Below are 17,419 nucleotides of genomic sequence, written 5' to 3' on the forward strand. Positions count from 1 at the left end.
AACAAATTTTATTACACGTCGGCCATGTACTTAGCATAGCCTTGGATGATGGGGGCGAAAATCAATTCAGGTAGCTTCTAGGTCAATTGGAGAGTAAACAGAAACATTAAATACCAATCACAGTACAGGTAGTTGCTTAGCATATGACCTTAGTAGATATTTAATAAGCATTTTTAAAAATTAAATGTTACATGGCAGGGATTTGCTAAAATGAAAAATGTACAGTGTTGATAGTAGATGCCCTAGACCAGGGGTCCCCAACCCCCGGGCCACGGACCGATACTGGTCCGTGGCATGTGAGGAACCGGGCTGCACAGCAGGAGGTAAGCGGCAGGTGAGCAAGCGAAGCTTCATCTGTATTTAGAGCTGCTCCCCATCGCTCACATTACCGCCTGAGCTCCGCCTCCTGTCAGATCAGCAGCAGCATTAGATTCTCATAGGAGAGCGAACCCTACTGTGAACTGCGCGTGCAAGGAATCTAGGTCGCGTGCTCCTTATGAGAATCTAACGCCTGATGATCTGAGGTGGAGCTGAGGCAGTGATGCTAGTGCTGGGGAGTGGCTGCAAATACAGATCGTCATTAGAGAGAGGTGTGACTGCACCGAGACCATAATAAATCAATTGCCTGCAGATTCATATCAAAACCCTATCAGTTGGGTATAAAATGGTAATTCACTATTATTTAGATGTACATTTCTCTGATTAGTGCAGTCAAGGCATCTTTTCATGTGTAGCCTGCATTCAGATTTCTCTTCTATGAATTGCCTGTTGTGAAAAATATCTTCAAAGTGACCCTTAGCTTCTTCTACAACGTGAGGAAATTATAATGAGGAGGGTATAAAAATGTTAAGGACCGCTGCTAACCAATGACTGAGTTTTTAAATACTTGGCCAGGATAAGAGTAGTCTCTCCTATTTTTGTAAAGCTATGATTCATTCTCCACCCCACTGCAATCTGATTTGTGCTTCTGCTAAGTACTTCTCTTTAAAGTGGAGCATTAAATGTAAACCAACCCTTTCTATTTTTGTCAAGGTCTAAAAACATTCATTTAGAAATATGAATACAACAAACCTGACATTTGCAACAACAACAACAACAAAAAAAAAACCCTATCAGTGAGTGGCAAGTGAACACAAGCTCAGGGCCCCACTGACTCTGCATTATGGTGAGTTGTGTAATTATTTCATTATATATTACAGTGTACTAATAATAGAAATAAAGTGCACAATAAATATAACGTGCTTGAATCATCCCCAAACCATTCCCTTCCCCGCTCCAGTTTGTGGAAAAATTATCTTCCACGAAACTGGTCCCTGGTGCCAAAAAAGTTGGGGACCGCTGCCCTAGGTTGGGGGGAGAGGCCCTGTCAGTGTGGGGTGGCTTAACGGAGGAGGTGGGTTTGATATAGGCCTCTAAGAGGTAAGTAGAATTAGTAGACAGGATATATTTGGACTATTCTGGAACAGAGCATCTGCACATGAATAAGGTAGCAGAAAACTGAGACCTGATTATGTTAGGTCTGAAAAACAATGTGGGTTTGAATTTTGTAGAAAGCATGAAATAATAATTTATAAGTGAGAGTAAAATGACAAAAACTTTGTTTTAAGATGTTACCATTCTTCAGAAAAGTGGCAGTGAAGGCAGTGGTAGGGAGAGGAAACCGATGGCGGGGGTACTGCCTGAGTAGATAAGTGAAAAGAGGACGTGACTCGACAACAGCTCTAGGAGCGTGAGAAAGGACAAGAATATGTGGTTTTATAAAGTCTGAAATGCAGGAGAGGCACTTGTTTAAATATACAATTTACATATTTTGCTTTTAACATGCTGTTTAGGTGAACCAGCCCTCTCTTAGAAGAGTGGAGCAGAATTCCCAAACCTATCAGAGAGAGGTACAGAAAGTCCCTTGTTCTCTGGCACTGACACTCGGCAGCAGCCTCCAGTGCTCTATGGGAGTGCAGACGTAGACCTGGGTTTGAAACTCTCCTTGCATTTACTATGGAAATAATGCCAAATGCTAGAGTTTGGTCCCAGGCCATCCCACACTGAAGTACTGTCACTAACATTGTTGCCATCAGGAAAGTACATTTTAGTTCCAAATCAGATACATGAAGGAACCTCCAGGCAGAGAAGCACCAGAGGTGGCAGCCAGCAGGGCTTAGATAGAGTTAGCTCTTGGCACTTTTTGGTGGATCACTTTTTAGTCCCATAAAAGAAGCCTCCTCCCTTGGTCAGTCACTGCCCAGGAATACTGACAGCTGCTCCACAAACAGACCCCCCTCACCCTCTGTGTCTGAGACAAGACCCTTTTGGTGCATACATTCACGTGAGTCCTGTGTCAGTGAAAATTCACCACTGAGGTTCTGATAATTTGTTAGGCACAAATACGCTGCTTGTTTATGGATTTAAACAATTAAATCCAATCAAGAAAGAGTAGTTCTTGCTTTTACATGTGTTTACCTCTTCCTAATACTATCCAGTCATGCAGTTATACTGCACACAAGAGTGTGTGTGTGTGTGTGTGTGTGTGTGTGTGTGTGTGTGTGTGTGTATTTTTTTTCAAATGGCTGTTCTGATTTAAGTTACAAAATATACATATGTACACATTTAAAAAATAAAGATATTGTTCATCATCAACTTCTGGGCTGGCCATCTGGAGTCAGCTTATACCTGTAAGATAGTTGGGTTTGGACTTGTGTTAGTATTAAGAGTGTGCTGTGGCAACATCAGGACAAGTGGCCTAATCTACCCTACCTGGGCCTCTGTGGGACCAGCAGAACTCACCTATGTACGTTGGCTGGCCAGGGTTAAAGACTAGAGCTTACAGAGGTCCTTTAGGTAAGTGAAATCTGTAGGCAGTAAAGCCTTAAGGTGGTAATATCTCCTTGATAAACAAAGGAGCTGATATATACTGAAAAGGGAAGAACTTTGGAGAGAGAATATGGGCAACTGTCTGAGACAGTGTCTTGAGTAGCAGATTTTATGTGATAAAATGAAAGGGCTCACTTACCACTGTGAGAAGCCCTTATTCAGATCTTCTTTTGATAAGTCAATCAGTACCTAAACAAACACACATAATCAGTTCCCTTCCCCAAAACTGCATTAAATGGAAACATATTGGGATAAATGAAATTGATCGTAAACAGGGCCTCCTTGAGTTCTGAGCAGGAGCTTTTTTCCCTTTGGCTTTCAGTACAGAACCTCTCCAGAAGGACAGTACTGACAGTGACCTCAGTGTCCTGGGAAAAGGTGAATTGCTGTTTGCAGTTGTACCTCAGGAATTTATTTATGAATGTTTGAGGGAGAATAGCTTGCCTTTACTCGTGAACGGATCCAGAATTTTAAGCAAGACACCATAGTTTCCTCAGTAGTAAAAATGGGGATATCATCACCTGCTTCACAGAAGTGGGCTTTTAAAAATGAGTATAGGAGGTGTTTATTAAAATACAACAACTACAGAGTGTACAAATATTCTTTTTTGTCTCTCCTTGGCATCTTCCTGAGGATTATATTTCCTTTACTTCTAACTTTAAGTAAAATCCCATTCACCACAAAAATCTTGACATAATGAGCTCCAGGCTTCACACAATGCTGTATTTATCAAAACACTACTTAATACCATAGTAGAAGTTCAAATACTTGTGTAGCGATGAACTTGGATATTCAAGTTTGTTAAAATAGGGTTTATTATAGTAATTTATATACTTCAGTTTCAAGAGTATTTTTTAAAAAGACACAAAACAAAAAGCCTCCCAATGAGGCTATACCTTCCTTGAAGTCAGTTCTAGTAATAGCCAGATGATGCCATCAGAATTTCTGCAAGGGTGTGTTCCACCAGTGAACTCCAGTTAGCTACCAGGAGGGAAAGAATGACAGAAGTCCCTTTTGTACTTACTTTTCCTAGCTCCTTCCTTCTGTGTGAGCCAAGGGGCCTACTGTTTTTCACTGCGATGTCTAGTGACCTCTTCTTTACTTCATCCAAGGGAACAAAAAATTCAAATCTTTAAGGAGCAAAAATTCAGGAAATGAGATTTATAGATTTTAATCATTTTCACTGAAAATCTCAAGTGTTTCATCCATTTTCCTACCTTTAAAACAGAAGATATAGACTATTGAGAAGAGCATCTAGAACAGTACTGGCTTACAGCAGATACTCAGTGCATCATTATTACAGATAATCACTGTCCTGTGTTATATTCACAAACCCTGGAAGTGTCAAGAGGCTGTCTGCTTCTCTGAGAAGTTCCTTGGACTATTGTGCTTTGGAGTTTGCTTCTTTCCTTCTCTGACTCTACTCTGGTTGTCACTCTTTCGGCTGCTCCTTCTCTCTCTGAACAGCGCCAGCTAAGGGCTAGGATGCTGAATAATTAGGTTTGCTGGAATTGCGTGGAAAACAGTGGTCTTTTCCCACTTAAACCTATGGAGTAAGGCAGAGGAATCTTCGTATACAAGCTTTGTCGTGTACTCATAAGACGCCTCTGGACTCCTTACTTTTCTGTTTTTTTTAAAAAAAAATCTTCAAATTTTTTTAATTGAGTGAAAGATTCTTTAAATTCTATAGTGCTTCACACTTTTGAAAAGTTTGACACACATGATTCAATGTAATCCCATAATATCTTTTAATTTTTTAAATTGAGATATAAGTGACATAGCATTATTAGTTTCATGTTTACCATAATGATGTGATTTGGATATGCTGTGAAATGATCAGTCTAATTAACATCTATCACCATACATAGTTACAAAAAATTTTTTTTCTTGTGATGAGAACTTTCAAGATCCAATCTCCTAGCTACTTTCAAGTATGTAATACAGTATTATTAACTATAGTCACCATGCTGTACATTATAACTCTATGAATATTCATTCTATAACTGGAAATTTGTACCTTTTGACCCGTCATCTATTTTACACACACCCCAACCACCAACTCTGGCAACCACCAATATGTTCTCTATATCCATAAGCTTGGGTTTTTTTTGTTTGGTTGGTTTTTGGCAGTTTTAGATTCCACATATAAGTGAGATCATAAGTAATTATCTTTTTCTGCCTCATTTAACTTAGCATCATGCCCTCAAGGTCTATCCATGTTGTTTCAAATGGCAAGATTTCATTCTTTTTCATGACTGAATAATATTCTATGGTGTATATATATATACACACACACACACACACACACACACCACATTTTAAAAAATCCATTCATCCATCAGTGGACATTTAGGTTGTTTCCATCTTGGCTATTGTAAATAATGCCACAGTGAACATGGGGGTACATGTATCATTTTGAATTAGTGTTGTTTTATTTTGATAAATACCCAGAAATGGATTGCTGCATTGTATGGTAGTTCTATTTTTGATTTTTTGAGGAACCCCCATGCTGTTTCCCATAGCAGCTGCCCCAATTTACGTTCCCACCAGCCGTGCCCAAGGGTTCCCTTTTCTCCACATCCCCACCAACACTTGTTATTTCTTTTTGATAATAGCCATTCTGACAGGTGTGAGGTGATACTTCATTGTGGTTTTGATTTGCATTTCCCTGATGATTAATGATGTTGAGCATCTTTTCATGTACCTACTGACCATCTGTATGTCTTCTTTGGAAAAATGTCTATTCAGAGCCTCTGCCCATTTTTAAATCAGATTGTTTGATTTTTTTTGCTATTGAGTTCTATGAGTTCTTTATAGATTTTGGATATTAACTACTTTTCCAATATATTATCTGAAAGTATGTTCTCCCATTCGGTAGGTTGTCTTTGCATTTTGTTGATGATTTCCTTTGCTGTGCAGAAGCCTTTTAGTTTAATGTAGTCTCATGTAGTCTCACTTGTTTATTTTTGCTTTAGTTGCCTTTGGTTTTGGTGTCAAATCCAAAAAACCATTGCCAAGACTGATGTCAATGAGCTTAACCCACCTATGTTCACTTCTAAGAGTTTCAGAGTTTCAGCTCTTACTTTCAAGTCTTTAGTCCATTTTGAGTTAATTTTTGTGTCTAGTATAAGATAGTGGTTGAATTTTATTCTGTTGCATGTGGCTGTCCAATTTTCCTAACACCACTTATTGAAGAGACTGTGCTTTCCCCCATTATACATTCTTGGGTCCTTTGCCATAAGTTAATCAGCTATACATGTGTGGACAAAAGCAATCTACAAATTCAGTGCAATCAAAATTCCAATGGCATTTGTCACAGAAATAGAACAAACAATCCTAAAATTTGCATGGCACCACCAAAGAGCCAAAGTAATCTTGAGAAAGATGAACAAAGCTGGAGGCATCATGCTCCCTGATGCCTCCAGGCATCAAACTATATTACAAAGTTATAATAATCAAAACAGTATGGTTCTGGCATAAAAAGAGACAGATCAATGGGACCGAATAGACAGCTCAGAAATAATAATGTTTAACATTATTAATTCTTCCAATTCATGAGCATGATATACCTTTCCATCTGTTTGTGTTGTCTTCGATTTCTTTCATCAGCATCTTATAGTTTTCAGAGTACAGGTCTCTTACCTCCTTAGTTAGATTTACTCCTAGATATTTTATTCTTTTTGATGCAATTGTAAATGGATTTTCTTAATTTATCTGATAGTTTGTTGTTAGTGTATAGAAATGCAACAGATTTCTGTATATTAATTTTGTATCCTGCAATGTTACTGAATTCATTTATTAGTTCTAATAGGTTTTTGGTGACATCTTTAGCATTTTCTTTATAAAGCATCATGTCATCTTTAAACAGTGACAGTTTTACTTCTCTCTTTGGATTCCTTTTTTTTTTTTTTTTTTTTCCTTGTCTGATTGCTGTGGCTAGGACTTCCAATACTATGTTTAAACCTGGTAAGAGTGGGCATCCTTGTCTGAGGGTAGTGCTTGTCTTGTAAAATGAGTTTTGCAAGTGTTCCCTTTTCTATATTTTGGAAGAGTTTGGGGATGGCTGGTTTTAATTCTTCTTTGAATATTTGGTAGAATTCACTAGTGAAGCTGTGTGGTCCTGGACCTGTTTGTTGGGAGATTTTTGATTACTGATTCAAACTTCTTACTAGTAATCAGTCTGTTCAGATTTTCTGTTTCTTCATTATTCAGTCTTGGTAGGTTGTATCTTTCTAGGAATTTATCCTTTTCTTCTAGGCTATCTAATTTGTTGGCGTATAACTATTCATAGTAGTCTCTTATCCTTTGTATTTCTGTGGTATCGATTTTACAGTTCCTCTTTCCTCTTTTATGTCCTCTTTTTTTCTTGGTGAGTCTAGCTAAAGGTTTATCAATTTTGTTTATCTTTTCAAAGAACCAGCTCTAAGTTTCATTGATTTTTTTTTCTATTGTCTTTTTAGTCTCTATTTCCACTCTGAACTTTATTTCTTTCCTTCTGCTGACTTTGGACTTTATTCTTCTTTTTCTTATTCCTTGAGGTGTAAAGTTAGGTTGTTTATTTGAGATTTTTCTTATTTCTTACTCATTTTTCTTGTTTATGATATATGCATTTATTGCTATGAAATTCCTTCTTAGAACTGCTTTTGCTGCATCCCATAAATTTTGTTATGTTACGTTTCCATTTTCTTTGTCTGAAGGTATTTTTTGATTTCTCTTGATTTATTGATGTGATTTCAATCTTCTTAAATTTATTAAGACTTGTTTGTGGCAGCCTAGTATATGATCTATCCTGGAGAATGTTCTATGTGCACTTGAGAAGAATGTGTATTCTGCTGCTTTTGGATGGACTGTTCTTTGTATATCTGTTAAGTTCATCTGGTCTAACATGTCATATACAGCTAATGTTTCCTTATTGAATTTGTCTGGATGATCTATCCTTTGATGAAAGTAGGGTATTAAAGTACCCTACTATTATTTTATTGCTGTCTATGTCTCCCTTTAGGTCTGTGAATATTTGCTTTATGTATTTAGGTGCTCTTATGTTGGGTACATAAATATTTACAAATACTATATCCTCTTGTTGGATTGACCCCTTTATCATTATGTAATGCCCTTGTCTTTTATTACAGTCTTTGTTTTAAAGTCTGTTTTGTCTAATATAAGTATAGCAACACCCTGGCTTTCTTTCAGTTTTTATTTGCATGGAATATCTTTTTCCATCCTTCACTTTCTGTCTGTGTGCATCTTTCAATCTGAAGTGAGTCTCTTGTAGGCAGCATGTAGATGGGTCTTGTTTTTTTTTTTTTTAAATTCACTTAGCCACTCTCTTTTGATTGGAGAATTAGTCCATTTACATTTAAAGTAATTATTGACAGGTATGTACTTATTGCTATTTTATTAATTTTTTACTGGCTGCTTTGTAGATCCTCTCTGTTCCTTTTTTCTTCTCTTGCTTGCTCCCTTTGTGGTTTGATGACTTTAGTGGTATGCTTAGATTCCTTTTTCTTTATCATTTGTGTACCTACTGTAGGTTTTTGCTTTGTGCTTACGATTAGGCTTACATATGACAACTTACAACAGTCTATTTTAAGTTGGTAACATAAGTGTGAATACATTTTAGCGGCTTCCCTGGTGGCACAGTGGTTAAGAATCCACCTGCCAAGGTTCGAGCCCTGGTCCAGGAAGATCCCACATGCCGCGGAGCAACTAAAAGCCCGTGTGCCACAATTACTAAGCCCGCACACCTAGAGCCTGTGCTCCACAACAAGAGAAGCTTAAAGAAATCTCTTGTAAGCTGGTTTAGTGATGGTGAACTCCTTTAGCTTTTGCTTGTCTGGAAAACTCTCCTTCAATTCTGAAATGATAACTTTCCCTGGTAGGGTATTTTTGGTTGGAAGCGTTTTCCTTTCAGCACTTTGACTATTGTGCCACTCCATTCTGGCCTGCAAAGTTTCTGCTGATAGTCTTATAGGGGGGGCTCCCTGTAATGTAACTACTTGTTTTTCTTTTTCTGTTTTTAAGATTCTCTCCTTGTCGTTAACTTTAGAGATGTTAATTATAATGTATATGGTATGAATCATGTACTCAATAAGAGACCTCTGAACTCCTTACTTCTAGGTTTACATTTAAGATGGAGGTTGCCAAGTCTGCCTCGTAGATAATCCAGGCATATCTTATTGTTACAATGTTGAGAGAGAATTACTAACAGATTAGGTTTGTCACACAAGTCAATCTCCTGTGTTCCCACATAGCAATTTTGACATCCTTTTATAATTGTGTCAGCTCTCTGAAGGCAACATCTTTCACCTGTGTGGCTGTAGAATATAGGATGGTGCCTGGTGTGTAGAGTGTTCAATAAATACTGAATGAATATATTCTCTCTCCCCCACACTCTTTCATGATATCGATGAACTCAAAAGGTAGCTTTTGAAGGAATATATTAGTCGTTAGACATGGCCCATAAAGGACTCAGTACAACTCTTTTTTAAATGAGTAGTTATTAACCAAGGTAAGAGGAAACCGACATTATTAGATGTATCTTCCTAGGCTGGCTAGCAATGTCTTCTCTTAGGATCCCACAGCAAAAAGAAGCAATGATGAGATTCTGACTTCCATACCTTGTGATCAACTTGAAATCAAGAATTAGAATATTAAGGTTAAGACTTGCCACCACAGACCCATCAAAAGCAAGAAATGTGATTAGACTCTGTCTACTGGTATGTCCCCAAGGACATGGGTAGACACACAAGGGGAGGGTATCTGTCCTAACTGCCACCTGTGCTTTGTTGCAGGTGGGAAGACAGGCCAAAGAGCCTAGAGCTTTGGAGGAAATTTTAGGTCCTTAGGTTCAAGGTATGTTTATTTTTGATTGAAAGAAAACATATTTGACCAGATTCAAATCCTTTTACTGCCAAAGAGGCTTCATTTAAAGAGAAAGAGTATGGAACATTTCCTAATCAGGAGCACTTTAGTCCCTATGGACAAGAAAAGTGGGTAGCTGTTCTGCTAAACTTCCCTGGCAGTCCTTTTCTCTCACTAAAGTATAGAAGCTTTATGAAAGCATAGACTGTGTAGTCCTGTTCAACCCCACCCCTTCCCAGAATCTGGCAGCTGCCAGGTACACGGGAGGTGCTCAGCAAATACTCGAGCAGCTGAGGCACTCTAGGCAGGCCACCTGGGCCACTTACGTCTCATCAAACAGGGGATCCAGGGTCTTCCGCTTCACTGAGGTCTTCTTACGACTCACCCACCTCCTTTCTGGCAACAAGTAGACACGGACGTAGGGATCAGCTCCACTGCTGGTACAGGGCATCAGGTTTCTGATTTGGTTTCAAAGACATTAAAGAAAAAAGGCCCCTGGTTTTGAAATACTGACCATACTCATTTAGAGAAAGCTGTACTATCCATACAGCTTTAGATGGCCTTGAGGATAAAAATGCCCCGCAGTCTAGACCAAAAAAAGCAAAAGTCTGCAGAATTCGGAGGACATCAGGTGCATGGTTTTGTAAACATGCATTTTGTAAAGTTGGGTGTGGAGCCAAGGACCATTCCATCTAAAGGAAGTTGAAGATTCTCGCTTGAGACAATGTCCTGGCTCCAAACCACCCCAGACAATTGTGCAGTGGCTGTGTCTGAGCAAAGCCCTTGGCTCTGGAGCCCATCAGCACCACTGAGGATCTGTTACAGCATGCACAGCACGCAGGCCTCCAGACCTCATTCCTTCCAAATGTCTACCTTGTCTACCTTGGGGCTGCCTGCCCCTGCCATGGCTCCAAGTGCCCCCACTCTGATTTTGGTCACCTAATGCTCTCAAAGAACCTCTCCTGGCCCTAGCATCCCTTTACCTGCAGCCGTTGACTAGCACGCTGAGACATTGCTGCAGACGCACGTAGCGCACCGTGAGCTGAATCTCCCCCAGCCCCTGGTGCCCGAGATCCCCGTCTCTGTAAAGAAAGGCCTTGTCATTTCTCTTGCCATTACAAGTGCTGACCTCTCCCCGCACCCCCAAGAAGCATGTAAGTTAATAAAATAATTCTCAGTAAGGTTCCTTTTAGTTGGAAGTCAGTTCTATCCAGCATTCATGTAAAATTATCCTGTTTCACAGTAGGAAAAGCATGGCACAGTAGGAAGAACCCTGGAGCAGCATCTGCCTTTATACTGTGATTTCCTGTGGAACCTTGGGTGAGTTATTCGACCTTTATGATAGTAAGTTCTATCTTGTAGGGTTATTGTGAAGATCAAATTAAATAACATGCTAAGCCCAGAGTCAACATTTAATAAATGGCAGCCACTGATTATATCATTCCACATTCTAAGCTTTCCATATCATCCCAGTATAAATAACTCTTTAGAATTCAGGGTATGTTTCTGCTGTAAGGAACCTTAACAACTGAAGTCCCACATCTACTTTATAGTTGGTGTGTAGCTAGAACCACATGAGACTTTTTGGCACGTGCACACGTGCTTTCTCTCCCCCCAGCCTGTGTTCTTTCTGTCTCACCATGCTGCCTCTTATGAAGCCATTTTGTGAAAAACCAGAACTTGCACAGAAAAGTAAGTTCATATCTACTTTCCCATCCAGGGAGGCATTTTTCATGCAGGTCGTTTTAGAAAAGATTAAGCAGCGAAGTGCGTACTCAGTGCTCAGGCTGTCATCTGTCAGGTCAAAGCAGGAAGAGGCCCGGGAGTTGAGCGAGGACACGCTGGGAGCCGGCCTCTTGGGCGGCCACGCGAATAGGGAAGCAGGGCATTTCGTGGGTCTGGGGGACTTGATGGGCCCTGGACAGGGGGGGCCTGGGGCAGCCAGGAAGGTGGTGGACACACTCTTCTTCTCCCCCGTGGGTGCACAGAACCCTCTGGCTCTGTCCTTGCCTTTGGGCTCTGGGCCCATCTCTTGAAGTGAGGGCTTGGTGGCAGCGATGGTGGCACGGGTGGTGGCTGTGCTGCTTTCGGAGGCAGAAGCAGGGTCTGGAGGGCGCGGCAAAGCTGCAGGGCCCTCTCCCTGCGCTGGGGCTCTGGGGCCCTGGTTGGTGGCACCCTTAATGAGCAGAGGGCCTTTCTTCAGGGCTTCAGGTCCTGTGTATGGGCTTCCCAGCTCTCGTTCTTCCAAGTGCAGCAACTGTAAGCAGATGACAGGGTGGTTTATGGGCTGGGCACGCCACTACCACTCTCTCCCCCTCTGCTCTCACCTACCTCTGGGAAATGGTTCCTTCTCTTTTCTGGAAGGAACCGTTTTCTCAAAACTCAGTTCCTTCCTGACTCCCCAGTCCAATGGATTTGTACCCCCCAGACCATATCTTTTTACCCCCAGACCCTATCTATCTTCCTTAACCTCTCTGCCTCTGACTCACTCTGACCAGAGCTTCTCTCTTTTCCCTTCCTCCTGCCTCACCAGTCTTCCTGAAGACTCAATTCTGATCCCCTTTTCTCTATCCACTGGTGCTGGATGCTGGAGACCTGGCCAATTCTCACAGCGTGCACTTCCCCTCCGTGCAGAGGACTCCCAGAGCTACACCTCCAGTCTTGCCCTCACCTTAACCTTCATATAGATCACCAGCTGCCTTCTGGATCTGGTCATTTCTAGCTGTCACCTTATTTACCATTGCTTTCCCTAAAATGTGTTTCCTATCCAGACACACCCCTGTGCTTGTAGCACCGAAGTTTCCAACCTCAGCCATTGTGTCTCTCCTTCCCCTTTTCCCATCAGTCATTAAGACTCTTCCTAGGAACTTCCATTTCCAGCAATAAGGCGATCAAAATATTCTGTAAAACCTCCTGTTAGGAATGCTCAATAAAAATGAAACAAACATACTTCTAAATGCATAGCCAAATTCACAAGAAAGTAAGGAAAATCCCTAGGTTACAAAAAAAGAGAGAGAGAGAGAAAACTGAAAAATAAAGGTTAACTTTCCCAGGGTCATTTATCAACCATGGAATCCAAGGGGTTTGGAGAAGAGACCTAGGGTCAGAGTAGGACCCATGAAGGTGGGATATCTTTAGTGAAAAAGTAGTGTAGGATAAATAAACATTTCACCCACAAACAAAGATTGACGACAAGAAATATATCTATCTATCTCAGCCTGTACTCTGGTTGGGGGAAATAGGGCCTTTCATGAGAATATGGCATCTTATAGCCTGTCTCCTATAAATTTTGGGCTCATATTTATACTACTGTGGGGTTTTGAAACCCAAAGTTTGAAAATTAACATAAAAGTGGACTCAGGTGTGTAATGTTCCTGAGGTGCTTGGTTGCAGCCAAAGCAGAACTTCCTTGGAAGTGAACCAACCTCAATCCAGGTCACAAAGGCAACACTGAACATATGTCTGCAACCCAAGTTACCAAATGTAGAAATGAGTCACCATGAAAAAGCATCAGCAGACACAACAGACATCAAAATTTAACTACCAAGATCTTCAGATAATAGAATTAACATACATTTTAAGTATTTTCAAATGATTAAAGATGGGATAGAATCATGAGAAGATAAAATGCAACAAAGAAAAGACATTGTAGATTTGGAAAAGATAAAGTGAAAGATGAAGAATAGCCTTTGAAACAAAAACTGTGAACAGGTTAAACAGCAGATTAGGCATAGCCAAAGAAAGAATTAGTGGTCTGGAAGACAGGTCTGAGGAAATTAGAATGTAGCACCAAGAGATAAAGAGATGGAAAATATGAAGGTGAGATCAGGTTAAGCCATGGAGATGATGAGAATTGTAGAAGGAGGGATTAAAAGATTCGGAGAGGCAATATTTGAAGAGGAAATGGCTGACAATATTCTGAAACTGATAAAAAAAATATGACTCCATCTCCTAGCTTCTTACCAACACAGTGCAGATACTTAGTGCTGGGGCAGACCACCCCCTGCTTACCCTGGGGGAAAAGGGGAGAGGTTTACCCGAAGCACCAGCCTCATGGAGATAAGGCTGTCCAGGCCTGATTCGTCCAGCTGGAAGTGCTGCTCGAGGGTAAGGTCTGCATGGGGGAGAATCTGGCACAGAGGGATCTCCAGCACGCCTAGAGCACATTCTCGGTCATCATCAAGCACCTGGGCAGTGGGCCAGTCACAAAACAAGAGGATAACCAAGTCCCACCCTCACCAGACTACACTCTGGGCTCCAGCCAAGACTGAGTTCACTTCAGTAAGTATGTTCTGTGTTTCTTTTGGCCTCTGGTCCTGTTCTGAAAACTGGAAATGGGGCCAGGCCCGGTCCGTGCCTTCAATCAGGGCGAGAGAGCGACTCAGGGTAGAGGCAACTATGATCTGTATGAGGCAAGTCTGTCAAATGCCTGGGACCATCAGGGCTTTAGGGACTGATGCGCTGTGCTGCTCTATGTTGGGACTTCCAGACAGGGCTGAGGGTCCCCAAAGACCCCAGTTCTACTACTTGTTGGTCATGAGATCTTGGACAAGTCATCGTTTGAGCCTCTGTTTGCTCAGGTGTAAAGAAGATCTCTCTCTCTCCCACGGATCTTTTTTTTAAAGAAGTACATCATCATTAATGTCCTGAGTAGATTCCAACCCAGGCCACGCTGGGTGCTAGGTAATCACTGGAGAGACTGGCGGGGAGCACCAAGGGACCTGAGGGTTTGTCCCTCCACAACCTCCTACCCAACGACCTTGGTCACCAGGCTCACGAAGACGTGGGCCCTTAGTATCCTCTCCTGACTTTACTGCAGGGGGAGCCTGCTCAAGTCCCCTACCCCTCCTAACTTAAGACACCTCTTAGCTGTGTTCCAAGAGCCCAACTTCAAGCAAACCTTCAGATGCAGCTGTTCAGCGGCCACGTTGTACACAAAGAAGGAGAACACCTGGCTCCACACAGGGTCCTTGCTGTGGGGACAGGTCTGGGGACAGGAGAGGGAGAGATCACTGAAGGGTCAAGTTGGGCAGAGCAGGATACCAGCACCCTCTGCTCTCATCCTGGCCCCTTGGTGCCATTGGGAGCCTTCTCGTGGGAGGCACTCGGGCAGGGCCGTCAGACTCCAAGGCAAGGAGCATTTGCCAGGAAGTCTCACGGGGCTGAATCCTACCAGCATTAGAGCTCACTTCCAGGGGGACTTCTGCTGCTGGGGGTGGGGGAAAGGACACAGGCGTAGAGCCATGCCGAAGCTCGAACCCTGGTTCTTCTGCTTTCTAGCCCTTAGGCGAGTCACTGATCTCTGGCCTCCAGATTCTTGAACCGTGAAACTATCTTGTGAGGTTATTTTGAAGACAAGAGTCATATAAAGTGCCTCTCGTGTGCCAGCACCTACTAGGCATTCAGTGTGAGCGAATTCCCTTTTGCTTCTCTCCCTGAAGTGTTGGGGCACCCGCCCATTTTCCTTAGTCCTCGGCTACACGCCAAGCTGCCTTACCTTGCTCACGTGTGTCTTCTTGCCTACAGACAGCTTGACATAGGAAGAAGGGTCTCTGCTGACTTTATTCTGTGAGGGGACAAATCCACAAAGTGGAGGTGGCACCCGCCAGTGCCAACTGGAGACCCTGCCTCTCAACCCTCAGGAGCATCGGTGGGACCTGAGGCCACCCAACCACTTCCCTTTGAGAGAAGGCTCCCCTGGTGCTCCCAGGAGCCCCGGGCTGCCATCACTGTGCCAGCACCTAGACGGGGTTGACCCCAGGGGTAGCTTCCGAGTTAAAGATGGGAGGCCTGGCTGGGCACAGGCCCTTGTTCCCTCGAGCTGTGGAGACAGACAGGGTGCAGTTGAGTCCCGGCTCCCCCTTAGCCGTGTGGCACAAGCACTTAGCTTTCCGGGTCCTATTTTTTTTTTTTTTTTCGGTACGCGGGCCTCTCACTGTTGTGGCCTCCCCCGTTGCGGAGCACAGGCTCCGGACGCGCAGGCCCAGCGGCCATGGCTCACGGGCCCAGCCGCTCCGCGGCATATGGGATCCTCCCAGACCGGGGCACGAACCCGTATCCCCTGCATCGGCAGGCGGACTCTCAACCACTGCGCCACCAGGGAGGCCCCGGGTCCTATTTTTAAAATGGCAATAAAATGGATGCACGGCCACCGTGGGACTCAGGCATAGCAGATGTGGGGATGAGCTGCCAAGCCCGGTGCCAGGCTCGCTGCAGGCTCAGTGAACGGCGGCGCTTATTGGCCCCAGCTGTGTGTGCACGGCGCCGCCCAGCACACGCGGGGCTGTGGTTACTCTGGGGAAAAGGAGCTGTGTGACTTGCTTTCACACCCACACTTACCTTGGCACATCTGGAGAGCCTTTTGGCTTGATATTCACCATTTACGTAGTCGAAAGGGTTTCTCTGCAGCACGAGAAGAACAGGGTGAATGAGCAACACGTGGACATTTGCAAGTGGCGGGCACACGGCAGGGTGTGTGTGACACTCTGGCTGTGTCACCACTCACCGGCAGGTTGCAGGCGCTCTCCAAGAAGACCATGAGAATGGCAGTGGAAAAACTACCATGGTCCTACAAGCAGACACAGACCCTCACTAGGTGCCCCCAGCATCAGGAGACACAGACTGGTTTAGGAGAAGCCTCTTCATGCCTGAAGAGCCAGCCCTTGCCCTCCAGACTGGCCATACCTTCCCTCACAACCTAGCTCTTTGCTGAGGCTGAAAATACAACTGCAGCATGACAGACTCAAGTCAGAACCGGTGGACTTCCCTATGAACTGGGCTGATGGGCACTAACAGAGCTTTTAAGGATCCCATCCGCCCTGTGTGGAGATGAGGGCTGAGGGACGTGCTCCCCAGAAGGTGGGGCTGGAGGACTCTGGGGGCGAGCTGTGTGGCTTCAGCTCGCTAGCTCCCTCCCTGCCTCCCCGCACAGCTCTCACAGGGACCAGACCTGCCACGAGCTCCCCCCTCCACGACAGCCCGCACTCACCTCCGTCACAGCTTCCGGGTCTGTGATCAGTGAAAGCCACTCCAGCCTCAGGTGCAGCTGCCCGCTCGTTGTGTCTTTCAGGGCAAACCACTGCAGGGGGAGGGGGAGGGGAGGAGAGCTTGGGGAAAGGGCCAGTGGGACGCTGCTGACTCTCTTCAGGCAGCTCAGTTCTGGGACCCAGTAGGGCCCTAATAGGGGCTTCAGGGAAGAGGCGAACCAGCGCAGACAGGGTAGGCTCTGGACTAGGAGAGGCGGTTATGGAAGAGCAGAAGTACTACACTCTGGGATGGAAACGATGCTGTCCGCGAGGGGGGGGTTGCAGGCACCAACCCTACCTCGTCCACCACTCTGTCGGTCACGACGTCCCCGAGGGAGATCCGCAGGCTGGAATACACAGGGAGCGGGAGGTCAGCCCAGCCCGGAGGCAGCGACAAGCGGCGGGCGTGGAGGCCCACCCGGAAACCTATTTTGAAATATCTGAGTGGGACCCTCAAGACAGAGGCCCTCACTCATCCCAAGAATGAATGGGAGACCACTTTGAGCTCAGGCAAAGGAAGGACTGTCTAACCATCGGGGCTGCTCCCACTGGGCATGCTGCCCGGGCGGGCAGGCGGCCCTGACCCCAGAGGGGACTAAGCAGACACTGCTGGACACCCTGGCTCTGGATTGCCCAAGGAGGGTGCTATTGGTGTTCGGGCTGGG

General features: G+C 44.0%; 1 protein-coding gene across 2 annotated transcripts in view; it reads right to left on the reverse strand.

The window, feature by feature from the left end:
• ESYT3 (extended synaptotagmin 3) overlaps positions 1-17,419 on the reverse strand; it is a 64,054-nt gene continuing 46,635 nt past the window's right edge. Inside the window, exons 11-23 of one of the 2 annotated variants that reach the window (XM_060099618.1) lie at positions 17,053-17,101; positions 16,718-16,807; positions 16,235-16,297; positions 16,069-16,131; positions 15,227-15,295; positions 14,630-14,716; positions 13,767-13,916; positions 11,505-11,986; positions 10,713-10,811; positions 10,056-10,187; positions 3,893-3,998; positions 3,008-3,057; positions 1-2,667 (exon numbers count right to left, since the gene is read on the reverse strand). In XM_060099618.1, the coding sequence (XP_059955601.1) occupies positions 2,631-2,667; positions 3,008-3,057; positions 3,893-3,998; positions 10,056-10,187; positions 10,713-10,811; positions 11,505-11,986; positions 13,767-13,916; positions 14,630-14,716; positions 15,227-15,295; positions 16,069-16,131; positions 16,235-16,297; positions 16,718-16,807; positions 17,053-17,101 (1,477 nt within the window). In that variant the 3' untranslated portion in view covers positions 1-2,630. Of the gene's footprint in view, positions 2,668-3,007; positions 3,058-3,892; positions 3,999-10,055; positions 10,188-10,712; positions 10,812-11,504; positions 11,987-13,766; positions 13,917-14,629; positions 14,717-15,226; positions 15,296-16,068; positions 16,132-16,234; positions 16,298-16,717; positions 16,808-17,052; positions 17,102-17,419 lie in introns of those variants that run through there. The other variant, XM_060099619.1, reaches the window with a different exon arrangement.

The sequence above is a fragment of the Mesoplodon densirostris genome, chromosome 5, assembly GCF_025265405.1.
Source record: "Mesoplodon densirostris isolate mMesDen1 chromosome 5, mMesDen1 primary haplotype, whole genome shotgun sequence".
Taxonomy (NCBI): domain Eukaryota; kingdom Metazoa; phylum Chordata; class Mammalia; order Artiodactyla; family Ziphiidae; genus Mesoplodon; species Mesoplodon densirostris.